The 15,045-nt window shown below is 57.3% G+C and overlaps 1 protein-coding gene across 1 annotated transcript; it reads left to right on the top strand.

Annotated features, from left to right (window-relative positions):
• Positions 1-13,736: 13,736 nt before the first annotated feature.
• On the top strand, positions 13,737-14,736 carry LOC136470650 (uncharacterized). The gene is made up of 2 exons (XM_066468417.1): positions 13,737-14,224; positions 14,314-14,736. The coding sequence occupies exons 1-2, from the start codon at positions 13,820-13,822 to the stop codon at positions 14,734-14,736; spliced, it is 828 nt and encodes a 275-aa protein (XP_066324514.1). The 5' UTR covers positions 13,737-13,819.
• The last annotated feature ends 309 nt before the right edge of the window (positions 14,737-15,045 follow it).

Here is a 15,045-nt window from a genome sequence, read left to right as displayed (position 1 = left end):
AGTTTAGCAAGTAAATTATATTAAACTCGTCGATATGCTCCTAGCTCCATTAAAACATGCATGATGATGCCAAGCAAGAAATAAACTACTAAAAAATTCTAGAATTTCGTCGTGTTAGCTGAGCCCGACGACAAAAGGGGTCCTAGCTCGGCCATGTTCTACCCGTTCCTTGCCAACATTCCACTCTTGGCCGTGTACGTTTTGCTATTTACCTTGAACTCGACCGATTACACTCCATGGACCATGCATGTCGCTGGTCCTTTTCCCTTGTCATGTGGCATGACCTGAATTGCCCCCCTTCCCCTCTCTAAACACAGGAGGATTGGATTGTACGGAGTACGTATCCATGCCCCATGGACGCTTGAAATTTCGGATCTGTACATGGGTCACACGGAGACGCACCTTCCCTGGTAGTAACTGCCTAACTGGCATAGGAGGTTTCTGATCTGGCACGACCATCTGCTGCTGCAGCAGCAGCATGGGTTTAACACACGAGGACAGGACCGGAGATGAGTACGTCCAAGGATCTAGAGAACGTACGTTCTGCTCCATTGCCCATCAGCATTCACCAACCGAACCATCAACCATCTGATGGTCCATCCATGCATATATTCAAAGAAGGCCGTGTGATGTTTAGCCATTAACCAGTCTGTGTGGCCTCCAGAATTTTCTTCGTTCTCTACTTCTCTTCTCAGGACACATCATGTGGACTGCATGTAGGGACAGCCCACAAATCATGACACAAAATGCATGATTTATTGCCCATCAGGCCACCGGACATACAAAGGCGCCCCCACATTCCCATGCCGCCCGGCTAATTGCCCCAAGACGGTAAAGACCCACGGACGAATGAATGGATCTATCTATCTATGGTCTCTTCGCCATTAAAATTCCTGAAACACAAGAAGCATTTTGGCATCCTGAACTGCGCCCAGCCTTGAGGACGATCAACAGGTTCCTTTTTTTTTGAACCTCGATCAACAAGTTCCTAGCCGCTCAACGAATTCACTAGAGCTGAAAGTTCTTAAGAAAAAGACGACGCAGATCGATCGACAGCGAAATTCTTGGGCCTGATGGGCTTTGACAGACGCAAGGTCGGCCTATGCAAAACCAGCTGGGCCCAACTGGCTCGTCTACCATCCATTCATCAAGGGGTATAGGAAATTAAAACAACCCGACCGGCTTTGCTCAGTAGTCACCAGTAACGTCTCAGTGTGAGAGAATGGGGCCCACTTGTCAGTCGAACCCTCTGGTCAACGCTGAGGACTCTGGTACACGCAGGACACGGCAGATCTGGCCGAGTAGAGCAAAACTCACTGCTCTCGTGGGTAACTCGTACTCGTAGTAGGTCGCCGATTTTATTAGGCACGCCGTGCCTGGCCGCCGGCCAAAAGTTGGGTGCACTCAACCTTTTTTGCATGTCAAATTTAATTAGTACCATAAATGCTACTCATGGAGTCAGGATATTTTTGCATGCTAGTCCTACTGCCATCCTTGGACTACCACACCGATTGTATTTCTTTTTGAAAAAAAAATATATTATTGTATATTTTTTTTACCTATTGAACTTTGGAGAAAATAGGTGAAAACTAAAGAAAGGGTATCATACGGTCCTTAGGGGCTTCGTTTTGGTCAACTTGGTATGACAACTATACAACACCTCAAGTGTTTGCTTTGGCTCTACAAACATGACCATGCATCTTTTGTGTTTGGATGAATGCGCGTTGTTGCCAAAGTAAGCCGAAAGCCATAACTCTGTGGTGCAATTGTCTATGGCTATGTAGCTCTCTTCAATTGTTGTCGAACCACTAATACATATCCGTACTACTAGAAATATATTGCGTTTATTGGCTCTCAATAGAAACTATGACTACTACAAGTTTGGCTTTCATGCCAATTTTAAAGTTAACATTTTTTCTTCTTCAAATGGTTTCGTGTTCAGCACGCCATTCCATAGGTGGCAGTTGTTACGTGGATTTCAAGTGGTTTCGTGGTCAGCACGGCATTCCACATGTAACCGTGGTTACGTGGATTTCAAGTGGTTTCGTGGTCAGCACGTCAATCCACATGTAACCAGTGTTTACGTGGATTTCAAGTTTTTTTTTTTTTGCGATTCATGGATTTCAAGTGGTTTTATGGTCAGCATGGCATTCCAAAGTAGGTAACAGTGGTTACATGGATTTTCTGGTGGTTTTGTGGTCAACACGTAATATCGCTTTAGTATTGCTTCGAAGAATCTCACACAAGGTTTGAACCTTTAAACCTAAATTCCGGATGGAAACATTTCTTCTTACTACTCACGCTACTACCAGCCGCCCCTCTCTCTCCAAATCCTCCTTTATGTCGAGATGAATATAATTCTTTCATCCCCCCCCCCCCCCCCCCCCCCCCCACCCACACACACACACACACAGGCTACTTCCAACACAACATTGTACATACTCGGTGCCTGGTTGTGGAAAATACGCATTGCTTGTACCGTTGTACACCTAGCAATGGGGCAAATCTCATTTGCCTTGGCACGGTGGCACCCCAGGCCCTCTCCCCGCCCCTGTAGAATAGCTAGAGCAGTTCAGTGCACATGGTGAGATGGTGTATTGCATGCGAAAACAAAGCAGCAGCCTACCACTGAAGCCGTCACGCCATCTTCCCCTCCTGGCCTCTCCTCTAGTCTAGCAGTAGATCGATCGATGTGCGCGTCCGCCACCGTCTCTCCTCCCAACGGATCGAACAAAAATGGGCAGGCGAGGCGAGACGAAACTGCACCAAGATCTCACACCACACCACACCACCCTCATTGCATTTACTGTTTCCCATAAATAAATGCATCCATGACCATGAGCGAGATGCAGCCATAAAAAGGCCAACCAAAACACCAAGGGAAGGAACCACACACACCCTCCCCGACGGACTGACCCCCCCCCCCCCCCCCCCCCCCCCCTGCGATTTGCACCCTCCCCAAATCTCCCACTGCCCCAGTCAGTCTCCCTCGTCCTCCGCTCCGCCCGGCGCCCGCCCCGCGCATGAGGATCAGGAGGCGGCCTCCGGGCCAGCCTCTCGCCTACCTGCTGCCCTCAGATCCATACCCCGCACCCCAGCCTGCGTCGCGAGATCATCAGGAGCGCCCTCCTCCGCCTCCGGGGGACAAGCAAGGGGAGGGGGAGTTGCACTTGCACCCCGCAACAAATGATTCCGCCGCGGATCTCGGGGACGCCCGCCCCTCCTCCTCGCCGCTCAGGCGCCCGGCATTGCCGCCGCAGGTACGCGCGCTCGCTCGCTGCTACCAGCTTCTTCCTCTTGTTCTCGATCGATTCCAATCCGCGTACGCATTCCTAGAATTTCTTAGGACATCGTCGTCTCGTCTCGTATCGGGGAAATAAAAAGGTTGTCTTCCTTCCGTTGCACCCACGGGCTGTGGGCTCGGCGGCAGATCTAGCTAACCCGCATGTTCCTGGATTACTGCTTTTGCAGGACGGTGCGGTGGAGCGCAGCAGCGGTGTACTAGGTGCGCAACAACAACAACAGGGGCCTGCAGACGGCCGCAGCAGGTATGTGATGAGCACGAACGAACTGCTGCCTGAAATGAAACCGTGACAGCCAGGAGCAGAACGAGAAAGTGCTGCTGCCTGTGCCTGTTCGTGCTGTGTGCCGTCCGTTTCGTTTCGTGGGTATGGTATGGTACGGGTGGGCTTGCGTATAGCTGTGGGAATTTTACGAATAGAAAAATAAAAAAAAAGGAAAGGATCCAAGGCCCCTTATTATTATTATTTTCAGGGCTTCGGTTCACTGTTTCACACTACTATAGTGGGCAATGCCAGCTTGACACATCAGTCCAATCGATTAATGCCCTCGCTTGCTTGCCAGACAAAGCCCTCATGTAACCATGTATGTAGGGTGTGTGTGTGGAGCCGGCCGGCCACTACTCCTGCCACCCCTATGTGCATGCATCTATCTATCCAGTGCAACCTCTTTCATTCGCTACTTTGATCAGGACCTTCCTTGCTTGCTTGATCGCCTTGTGTCGTCCATGTTCTTTTGATCGGGACCTTTCTTGTTTGATCGCCTTGCGTTGCCCATGTTCTTTCGATCTGCGCCTTGCGTTGTCCATGTTCTTTCGATCTGAATGAGTGCAACTCGGTCTTTCGATCTGTATGGGTGCAAGTGCAACTCTGGTGCTTCGGGAAACATGGTCCATGTGCGGTTGTGCGCGCCGCATCATGAAACAGTCCAGTTCACTTGCACATTGCACTTTGTTTTCTGTCGTCAGGCATTAGTGCTTTGCATGCGTGCCTGCTTGGAGTTGTATATATGCATCGATGGACTCAGATAGTCAGATGAAGTGCACGAAGAGGGGCCTGTGCTGGCCTCCATCGTATCATTCACTCAAAGGCCACGAATAGGTTCTGGTCTCAATTGTCTCCGGCATCAGTGCTGTGGTCAAGAAAACCGGACGGTTAAAATTTCCTAGCGCTGTTCGCCAGTTTAGTCTCAGGCTCTCAGCAGTTGCAATGCTGTGATCTATACTAGTAGTTATCCTTGTGTTGTGCTTACTGTATAATGTACATGTACTGCTTCTTTCTTTGCTGGTCGCATTTATTCTGTCCAGTCAAACCCAGCATCCACATACATAACGGTAACACGCTACATTACACACACTTTGCAGCCTAGAGAATAATGGTCTCCATCGCCACGTGCCGGAGCCGGTGACGATCCAGGCCAGAGAGCTTCTCAGCAACAACGGCGTCGGCGCAGCAGCGGTAGTGACAACGACAGCAACAACGGCCGCGAAGGCGACGAAGCAGAAGCAGCAAGTGACAAAGAATACCAGCGGCGGCGTGAAGAGGGCGCCGCCGAGCCCAAGCAAGCTGATGGCGGGGTCGCGGTGCAGCCGGAAGAACGGGCGCGGGTGGCGGTGCAGCCAGACGACGCTGATGGGCTACGCCCTCTGCCAGTACCACCTCGGCAAGGGCCGTATGAAGAGCGGGAGCGCCGCGACCGGCGGGCGCGGCCCCGGCCAGCTCGGCCGCACCGAGCACGCCAAGAAAACCTCCGCTGCTGACGTGGCCCCGGCCACCGCCGCCGCGACCGGCGGGCGCAGCCCTGGCCAGCTCGGTCGCACCGAGCACGCCAAGAAAACCTCCGCTGCTGCCGTGGCCCCGGCCACCGCGGCGCCCAAGGCGGACGTGCCGCCGCCACCGAGCGTGGCCCCTGCCACCGCGGCGCCCAAGGCGGACGTGCCGCCGCCGCCGAGCGTGGCCCCTGCCACCGCGGCGCCCAAGGCGGGCGTGCCGCTGCCACCGAGCGTGCAGCACTGCTAGGCGCTCGCTGGCGCGTGTGGCATGGCATGCCATGGATGGCTGGTTGTGTTCCGTCGATCATGGGGGCGCAAGATTCTTGGACATCGTGGTGGGGTTGCATATAACCTGGTGGTGGCGACTGGAATTCTTTTGTTGCATTTCTAAACATGTAAATGCTGTCCTGCCGACGTGCCGTACCCTGTGATGAGATTTTTCGCGGATTCGTCGTTATACAAATCTTTCTTTCGTGTTTGTCGTTGCATTGCACCCTCCCCCTAGTGCTAGCCGTAGTCCAGGTGCACTCCTGTGAGTGACTCCATTGCTACATGCCGTGGCTGTTGGCGCAGCTTTGGCTTGTGGTTCTTTGGTGCATCGACGTCCCAGTGCATTTGCGGTAGCTCGTTTCTTTTGTTTTTCTTTTCTTTCGATTATTCTATTCGACGAAATTTTGAAATGCTAGTGCTGCTCATGCCACGGTGCATGAACTGAAGGGACAGTTCACTGAGCAAGGGAACATTTCCTGCTGTCAAATTACTCAAATCACCTGAAAAGCTGGAACAGCGATCCGGACAAGGCCTGATGCTTATAAGCCCCGCTTTTTCAGTCAACTAACAATATTTTCTCTCTCACATCAAATTAATTTACAGTATTTTCAGTCATAGCTTATTAGTCAAACGAGCCCAAACAAACAGAGTAAATAGAAAGCTGTCAATGTCAAGGCAATGTTGTATCTCGGTAAAAAAATATATATATAACTATGAATTGTGTACCATGTAAAATGGTTTATGTTTGATTAAATTTTTAGTGAAAGATATTCATATTTATAGCTCTAAATTAATTTATTATAAAAATATATTTTATATTTAATCTAATAATATTTATTTAGTATTATAAATATTAATATTTTTTAATCTATAATTGGTCAAATTCAAGTTACTAAATCGTAATACTATGCTAAAATTGTATTTTTTTTTAGACTGAGGGAGTACTCTGTGCGGGGCTGTCAGAGAAACAAAGCACGTTTCACCAGCTCCCCTGTGATAAGTTTTCTTCGTAACTAGAAGTTTTTCTTCGTGACAATGTTTTCTGCTGGTTCATCAACATGTACCGTGTACATGCAGTATAGTGTAGTAGCAGTAGGATCCACTTACAGTATAGTGTAGTAGCATAGGATCCGGGCATAATCACAACAAGGCATGCATATAGGGTGTGATTGGTTGTCTGAACCGAACCGTCATATGACCCATCCAGTACTCTTGGGTGCATTTCGTCTGTGTTTGGTTGTCCTACTCGCACGTTTCTCTTGCTTCCTCTCGTACAGATACCCTCCTCCATTCTGGACGGTGCCGTCTTCTCGATCCCCACTTTCCTCTCGGTGCATGCTCGCTCGGTGCTTGGCGGGAACCTTTTCAGAGAGTGCGGGAGATGAGGCCGTCCTGGCGATAAAGCGCGTGCGGGGGTCACGGCTAGGGTTACCGCCCTCACTCTTCGCCTCTCCTTCCGTCATAGCTCTGGTGCGAACTCCCCTCTAGCTCCCCCTCGACCTCGGTAGCCCTACCGAGGCAACCACCGTCGGTGGATTTCTCTCGTTCCTCCGACGCTTCGACGGTATATGCCACCTGCGCTCTTCCCCTCCTCCTTCTTCAGTGTCGATTTTATTGATTTGTTTATGGATTTTGCTTGTAATGCGAAGAAATTAGGGTTCTTGGTTTAACAACCTCAGATCTATGCGATGCTATACCTGATTTACCTGTTCCTAGCTCAGATCTGTACATAATGCTTCGTATTTGGTGTATACCTCATGTTTTGTGTAGATCTTATACATGTTAATGCCTATTTTGTTGTACACACTGAGTAAAATGCCTAGAGGTCTGTCGGTGTTTTGGAACCGGGGGTCCCTCAACCAACGAGTGAATTTGTACTGCGTGTCCCTAATCCCGGATGGTGATGCAAAGAGACACAAGGTTTATACTGGTTCGGGCAATCGAGGCCCTACGTCCAGTCTGAGAGATTGATCTTGTATTCCTTGCACCGGAGTGCTCGTGGTAGGGGGTTACAAGCTGAGTGAGAGAGGGAGCTAGCCCCAGGTCTCGACGAGGGTGGTGCGAACTGCTTCGGGACGTTGCTCCCAAGCAGGCGTGGAAGTGCGTGATTCTATCGGTGTGTTTTTTCTCCTGCCCCCCCAGAAATGGCCCTGGCTACCTCCTTTTATAGTTACAAGGAGGAAGCGAGAGGTACATGAGAAGGCTACTATTTGCTGACGTATTCCGCTCCCTGAAGCAGTATGGCGTCGTGGGAGTTCCAGTCGATGTCTAGTCGGTATGGTCTTCAGGCTGACGACATGCTGCGCTCTTGTACTTTTGTTGACTTGGCGAAATGCCGAGGCCTGGTGGCTGCTGTAGTAGGCTGTGTCGAGGCCTATCGCGCTGAGGGCCGAGACCCACTGTGCTGAGGCCTGCTGTGCCGAGGCCTTTAGCGGGTGGCAATGTGAGGTCTGGGCGGCCATCGTCGATAGTTGATTTGGGCGGGACAGTGCCGAACATGCGTCTACAGGATACGGTGCCCTGTATCGTCAGTAAGGGATGGTAAAAAGGCGATTTGACCGTTGTCCTGTCGCGGCATACTGCCGATCGTGGCTTTCGTAGTGAGGGCAGCTGGGTGTATTAATTGGATGCGATAGCCTGCCAGAGTGACTTTCGAGGCGGAGGTGACGAGATTGCAGGACGAGCCCAGCCTCGAGCGAGGCGGAGCATGGCCAGTTCGCCCGAGGCCCTACCGGGAGTCTCGGGCGAGGCGGAATCCGAGGCTCATCGGGGGTCTCGAGCGGGGCGGAGCGGTCGGTTCGCTGGCCCCGAGGTCACAGGAACCCTGGTTCTGACTCCCCACGTCGTGTCCGTCCTTGGTGCAGGAGTTTAGGCAGCACAGTAGCCGGTAACCCTTGCACAGTCCTCGTCGTGGATGGCAGGGTGCTGACGTGACGGACGCCTGGTCTGCCACGTCGCTGCACTGCGCCGTCGTGTGATTTGTCGGAGTGGTTGAGCGCCTCGATGGGACGTGCGGGAGTGACATGCTGGTCGTACTCGGTCTTGTGCGTCGTGGGGCTCCAGTACGGCTTGATGCAGGACATGGCGGGCGACGTGCGGGTTGCCATGTAATGACGTCGTAGGGGTCAGCGGCTATGCCGAGGCCGAGCCATCGCGGGGGGCTCGGTGGTCATGGACCCTCAGGCTGCCGAGCCCGTGAAGCAAACTGTCGAGGTCCTTTGGGGGGAGTTATTGGCCTTGGGTACTGATCCCGAGGCTACAGTAGCCCAGATGTGGCTTCCCACGCTGCGTTGTCCTCGGTGCAGGAGTTGGCAGCATAGTGAGGCATGGGCGTCACGGTGGTTAGTACAGTGGCGGATAACCCCTGCCCAGTCCTGCCTCCTGTCCCATCGGCCATTCTGCTGTACTGTGCCGGGCGTGCGGCTGTTGTCAGGGGCAGCAGTTGGCTGAGTTGTCGTGACACGACGTTTTGCCAGAGGGACGGGAGAAGGAAGAGGTGGCGGAGTGCTGCCGAGCCCGCCTTGCGCGAGACAGAGGGTCGGTGGCCCGGCCGAGGCCTTTGACGGGGAATCGGCCGAGGCCCGTAGCGAGGGGGCCTCGGGCGAATCGGAGAATCGGCCGAGGCCTGCGGCGATGGGCCTCGGGCGAGTCGGAGAATCGGCCGAGGCCCTTGGAGCCTCGGGCGAGTCGGAGAATCGGCCGAGGCCAGCAGCGTTTAGCTGGTTTCGATTTTACGAAGTGTAAGCAGTTGCTTTTTTGGGTCTTGCTTGGGGTACCCCTTCTCGCGGTACCCGACAGTAGCCCCCGAGCCTTGGGGGGAGTGGAGGCACTCCCCCTGAGGTTCTGACGAGAATTGGCTCTTGATAGTTCCTGTCGGGATGGTGTTTTGTCTTCGAGGTTTCGGTGGGTGCGCGCGAGCGCACCCGCCGGGTGTAGCCCCCGAGGCCCTGGAGGAGTGATTTCATTTCTCCAGGGGCTTTTTTCTCCTTCGAGTGGGGAGTCACATTGTGTTTGCCGGGCCCGTGGGTGCGAGTTCGGATCGCAGGGCCTCGACGATGCTGCGGGAAGAGCCCCTTAGCCTCCGCCTGGAGCGAGAGGGCCGTCAGGGGTTCACCCGGCTTTTTGTACGACCCTCGCGCTTCCTTTTCGCTCGGAAGGAGGGTTTGTATTGCCGAGCCCCCTCGTGTGTGAGCCCAAGTCGCTGGGTCTCGGCAAAGTGTCGCAGGAAGAGTCCCTTAGCCTCTGTGCGGAGCAAGAGGGCCGTCAGGGATTCCCCTGACTTTTTATTCGACCCTCGCGCTTCCTTTTCGCTCGGAAGGAGGGTTTGTTTTGCCGAGACCCCTCGTGTGCGAGTCTGAGCTGCTGGGTCTCGGCAAAGTGTTGCAGGAAGAGTCCCTTAGCCTCTGCTCGGAGCGAGAGGGCCGTCAGGGATTCTCCTGACTTTTTGTTCGACCCTCGCGCTTCCTTTTCGCTCGGAAGGAGGGGTGGAAGATGCCACGCTACCCTCGGTGGGCGCGAGCGACGGCATTTCCGGTGAGCTGTTATCGGGTAAGTCCGAGTGGAGGCCCGTACCCCGTTCGCTGGGGGTCGGCTTGCGGTCCGGAGACGCGCTCCAAGAGTACCGGAGGGTTTCTCTAGTGGGTGCCGAGGCCGTTCGCTGGGCCTCGGTGGCTCGGTGCCTCCCTACGGTGGGATCCCATTCGGAGACTTCCCTGCCGGTCTCGGACACGACACAGGGCATGCTCATACAGGCTTGCCCGTAGTCGTCCCTGACTCTTTTGCCCTGGGGCGGCTGTCGAAACCCCTGGGGGCCCAGCCTTCGAACCCCTGGACCGTAACGGGCTTGGGTCGCTTGTCTTTATCTCGGGTGCAGGAAGAGCCCCCGAGCCTCCGCACGGAGCGAGAGGGCGGTCAGGGGTCCTCCCGTCTTTTTGGCCCGTCCCCCGCCCGTCCTTTTCGCTCGGACGGGGGGGGGGCTGTTTGCCGAGCCCACTCGTGTGCGAGCCTGAGCTGCTGGGTCTCGGCAAAGTTGCAGGAGGGCCCCCGAGTCTCTCGCGCGGAGCGAGAGAGCGGTCAGAGGTCCCCTGGCTTTTGGTTCGCCCCTCGCGTGTGAGGGTCTGACTGCCGAGCCCCCCTCGGGTGCGAGCCTAGGTCGCGGGGTCTCGGCGTCTTTTTGCAGAAGGAGCTCCCTAGCCTCTGCACGGAGCAAGAGGGCCGTCAGGAGTTCTTCCGGCTTTTTGAACGACCCCCGCGCTTCCTTTTCGCTTGGAAGGAGGGTTTGTATTGCCGAGCCCCCTCGTGTGCGAGCCCAAGTCGCTGGGATTCGGCAATGTGTCGCAGGAAGAGTCCCTTAGCCTCTGCACGGGGCAAGAGGGCCGTCAGGGATTCTCCTGACTTTTTGTTCGACCCTCGCGCTTCCTTTTCGCTCGGAAGGAGGGTTTGTATTGCCGAGCCCCCTCGTGTGCGAGCCCAAGTCGCTGGGATTCGGCAATGTGTCGCAGGAAGAGTCCCTTAGCCTCTGCACGGAGCAAGAGGGCCGTCAGGGATTCTCCTGACTTTTTGTTCGACCCTCGCGCTTCCTTTTCGCTCGGAAGGAGGGGTGGAAGATGCCACGCTACCCTCGGTGGGCGCGAGCGACGGCATTTCCGGTGAGCTGTTATCGGGTAAGTCCGAGTGGAGGCCCGTACCCCGTTCGCTGGGGGTCGGCTAGCGGTCCGGAGACGCGCTCCAAGAGTACCGGAGGGTTTCTCTAGTGGGTGCCGAGGCCGTTCGCTGGGCCTCGGTGGCTCGGTGCCTCCCTACGGTGGGATCCCATTCGGAGACTTCCCTGCCGGTCTCGGACACGACACAGGGCATCCCAAGCGTCTCGCTTGCTTGGGCCTCGGCCTCGCATAGGCTCGCCCGTAGTCGCCCCTGACTCTGTTGTCCTGGGGCGGCTGTCGAAACCCCTGAGGGCCCAGCCTTCGAACCCCTGGACCGTAACGGGCTCGGTGCCTGGTTCCTTTGTCTGAAAGGAATCGGGTGGGGGTTACCTCTCTCCCTGCGGTTAGCAACGGCAGGCGCGCCTTTTGAGGCAGTTTTTTCGGGGAGGTGAAACGGCGCCTGCTGCTGCTGCGGTTGGGCGCGACGTGGCGTCAGTCGACGGGACGTAACTGCACGCGCAATTAATGAGGAGGGAGTGGGCGGTAAGACCGGATCTGGATAACCGCGCCGGATTTCCTGGGGGAAACTTCCCCGATTTCGTCGCCCGGTGGTTTCGATTCGTCCCTGCATAAATACGCAAACAGCCTCGCCCTCTCCCTCCTTACCTTTTCCGCGTTCGCCTTTGCTGCCTCCGTGCCGTCGCTGAGAGCATAGAGCGCCGGGGAAGAGAAGTGCGAGGGCGAGAGATCGAAAGAGAGAGGGAGAGAGATTACCGCTGTAGCAGCGTCCTCCGCCGCGCAATGGCTGGTGGTCCCGTCATCCTCCCGGCGGATCCCTGGGAGCGGTCCGACGTCACCGAGGAGAAGCTGCAGTCGCTCGTGGAGGCCGGTCTTCTTCGCCCGATCACCGACCCCGACGAGCCGGAGTGGATTGCTCCGGGGGACGAGTCGGAGCCGAGGCCGCGCGACGGTTACGTGGTGAGCTTCGTCGTCTTCCACGAGCGAGGCTTCGGGTCGCCGGCGGATAGCTTCATGCGGGCACTCCCGCACTACTATGGCGTGGAGCTGCACAATTTCAGCCCCAACTCCATCGCGCAGGCGGCCATCTTCGTCGCCGTCTGCGAGGGGTATCTGGGGATCGCTCCCCACTGGGAGTTGTGGCTCCATTTGTTCCGAGCGACGTTCACCTCCAAGCCGGGGGGAACGAGGGGGGCTCGGAAGGCGCAGAGGGCCGGCGGCTGCACCCTCCACGTGCGCCAAGGACCGGCAGTCCCTCTACATCCCGGCCCAGCTGTCAACGTCCAACCGTCGTTGGTATGACGGCTGGTTCTACCTCCGCAACGACGGCGGAGGACTTCCCCCTTATACCGGGCGGGTTGTAGAGAGTCAACCGGAGAAATGGGGGTACGGCGTCATCAAGGTCGACCAGCCTAGGCTGGAACCGCTCTTGAGGGCCTTGGGGAAGCTGCGTGACTGCGGCCTTTCGGCGGCCGTGGTCGTGGCGGCCTTTCACCGCCGGAGGGTGTTGCCGCTAATGGCCCGGCGGCGGCGGCTGTTCGAGATGACACCGAGCGACCCGGTCGCCGGCATCAAGATGTCCGCCTTCGCCCTTACCGATGACGAGACCCTGCGTCGGGTGAGGGAGGCGGTAGACGGGAAGCCGAGGCTCGATGACTTGATGCCGTTCCCGATGCGCCCGTCGCGGGGGTATGTCTCGCTGGTAAGTTGGATGTTGTCGAGGCTTTCGCGTCCTTCTTGTTTTTTGCCTTTTGGTCTGTTGTCTTACTTCGTCGTTCTCGCAGGGGATAAGAGACGTGCGAGGCTCCCCGCCGCCCGTTCCTGAGGATGCCCGGCGGCGATCCGTGAACAGGGCGCGTGCCGAGGAGGAGAAGAAGAAGAAAGATGCCCAGGAGGCGAAGCGCACGAAGAAGATCCTCGCGCGCGAACAGCTGGATGCCCGTCGCCGGCGCCAGAGGCTCGACGGTCTCCCTTTGGAGCCGTCTCCCTCGTCGTCGGTGTCGGATTCTTCGAGCGACGGCGGTGGGCGCGAGGTGGGGACGGCCTGCCTGGAACACCTCCCCGACATCAGGGAGATGGTTCCCGGGGCGCCGGCGAGGAGCCTGACGCCCCTAGGAGGAGGGGGAGGTGTCCCGGGGCCAGTGGTGGCCCGTCCCGGCGCCGAGGCCGGCACACCCGAGGCGCGGGTGTCGGAGGAGCGTGCCGTCGGCCCGATGGGTTCGACGGTGGAGGTTGAGCGGGTGACGGTGGGGGCGACCCCATTATCTCCGCGAAGGGTCGGGGAGGTGCCGGGGCCCGACGGGGACCAGCTGGCGCTGGTGGACACCGAGGCCGCGCTGCTGCCACCACCGCCGCCGTTGCAGAGGAGGCGGACGGTGTCGAAGCGGTTGCATCCCCGTTCGCGGTAAGCGTCTTTCCTGGCGGAGTCCGCTTCTTGTTTGCCCCTTGGTTGCATGCTGACCTTGGGAGTGTCTTTTCTTGCAGCCAGACGCTTCAGGTGGGAGACCCTCCCTTGGCGCCCCGTAAGGCGCTCAAGGTGAACGTTAGCTCCTCCGCCCATCAGGCAGCGGAGGCGCAGGCTGACGCGCGACGTGGCGCGGCGTCGGGTGAGGCCGTTTCGGAGGAGGCGGCTGCCCAAGAACAGGGGGCCGAGGCGGCCGCGGAGCGAGTGGAGGAGGAGGCTGCCCAGGAACAGGGGGCCGAGGCGGCCGCGAAGGAGGCTGGGGCATCTGCTATTGCCGAGGCCACTGAGGGCGAGGCCGGAGCCCCCAAGACCTCCGACGTCAGGGCGGTGGACGCCGAGGCCATCAAGGTAGAGATGGCGGAGGCCAGAGCCCTCGGGTCCGTCGAGACCGAGGCGATGGAGGTGGAGACGGGGCAAATTTTGGCGCCGCCCCTGGTTCAGACAATCTCGTCTGATGATTCCTCCCGAGGGAAGGAGGCGGCGGATGTCGAGGCGGCCAGTACCGCGGAGCAACAAGTCCCAGATCCTGCCGAGGGGAGTTCAGCCCTTGTCCCGCTACGGCCCGAGCCCCGTGGGTGGAACTTCCCGCGTGTTTTCTGGCGGGACCAGGCTGATCCCGAGGGGGAGCCTGTGTTCGCCCTTGAGGACGTCGCCGAGGGGGGGCGTTGGGATACCCTCGAGGAGTATCGCCGATTGGCCGTGCGGTCGTTGCAGACAGCGATGACTGTCATGGAAAGGGACTTGCCTGGTGTCACTCGGGTGAGTACTTTCCCCTCTCGTGCCGCGTTGTTTTCTCTCCGAGCCCGCTCGCAGTGTTTTGACGTGTGTTTTTTGTTTTGCCTCCTTAGGAGCTCGAGACCCGATCCCTTGGGAAATCGGTGTTCCTGCGAAATGAGAGGGATATCTGGGACCAGCTCCGGCGCCAGAAGGGCTTGCTTGCCGATGCCCAGGGACTATTGTCGGCGCGGAGTGCGGAAGTGGAGGACCTCCGCCTTCGTTGTGCCGACATTCAGGCGGAGTTGGCCATGGCTAAGGAGCAGTCCGCCCCTCTGGTGGCCAAGATCAAGGAACTGGAGGAGGAGCGAGACTCCTTCAGGCTTCGGGCCCAAGAAGCGACGGCCTCTGCGAAGGCTACAGCCGGGCAGCTGGGTGCGGAGCAGAGCGAGCATCAGGCGACAAAAGTCGCCCTGGCAGAGGCTACCAAGGCGGCCGAGGCCTCTCGGGTCGAGGTCTCAGCCTGGAAGGGCAAGGCCGAGGGTAAGTTCCGCTGAACTATGTTCCTCGTTCCATTTGCTCTTTTTGTCCTGGTTCGCGCTTGACTCCTGGCCCCTTGCTGCGACGTAGATCTGGAGAAAGAGGCCTCCCAGGCGGCTGAGGCCTCCGTTGCGGCGCAAGCAGCGCTGGATGTCGAGGTCCGGGAGCACGAGGCGCTGCGCAGCGCTGTCCGGTCTGCCTGCGAGGCTCTGGACGTCGAGGAGGTCCAATCAGCTAGCTCCCTTGGGAGCCGCCTCATCGCGTTGAGCGGCCACGTCCGCGAGAGACTCCGGGGGGCGTTGCACACGGGTGTCAAGCGCGCCCTG

This window comes from Miscanthus floridulus, chromosome 8 (genome assembly GCF_019320115.1).
Source record: "Miscanthus floridulus cultivar M001 chromosome 8, ASM1932011v1, whole genome shotgun sequence".
NCBI classification, from domain to species: domain Eukaryota; kingdom Viridiplantae; phylum Streptophyta; class Magnoliopsida; order Poales; family Poaceae; genus Miscanthus; species Miscanthus floridulus.
The sequence above is the reverse complement of the archived record's forward strand: the minus strand, read 5'-3'. Positions and strand labels throughout refer to the sequence as shown.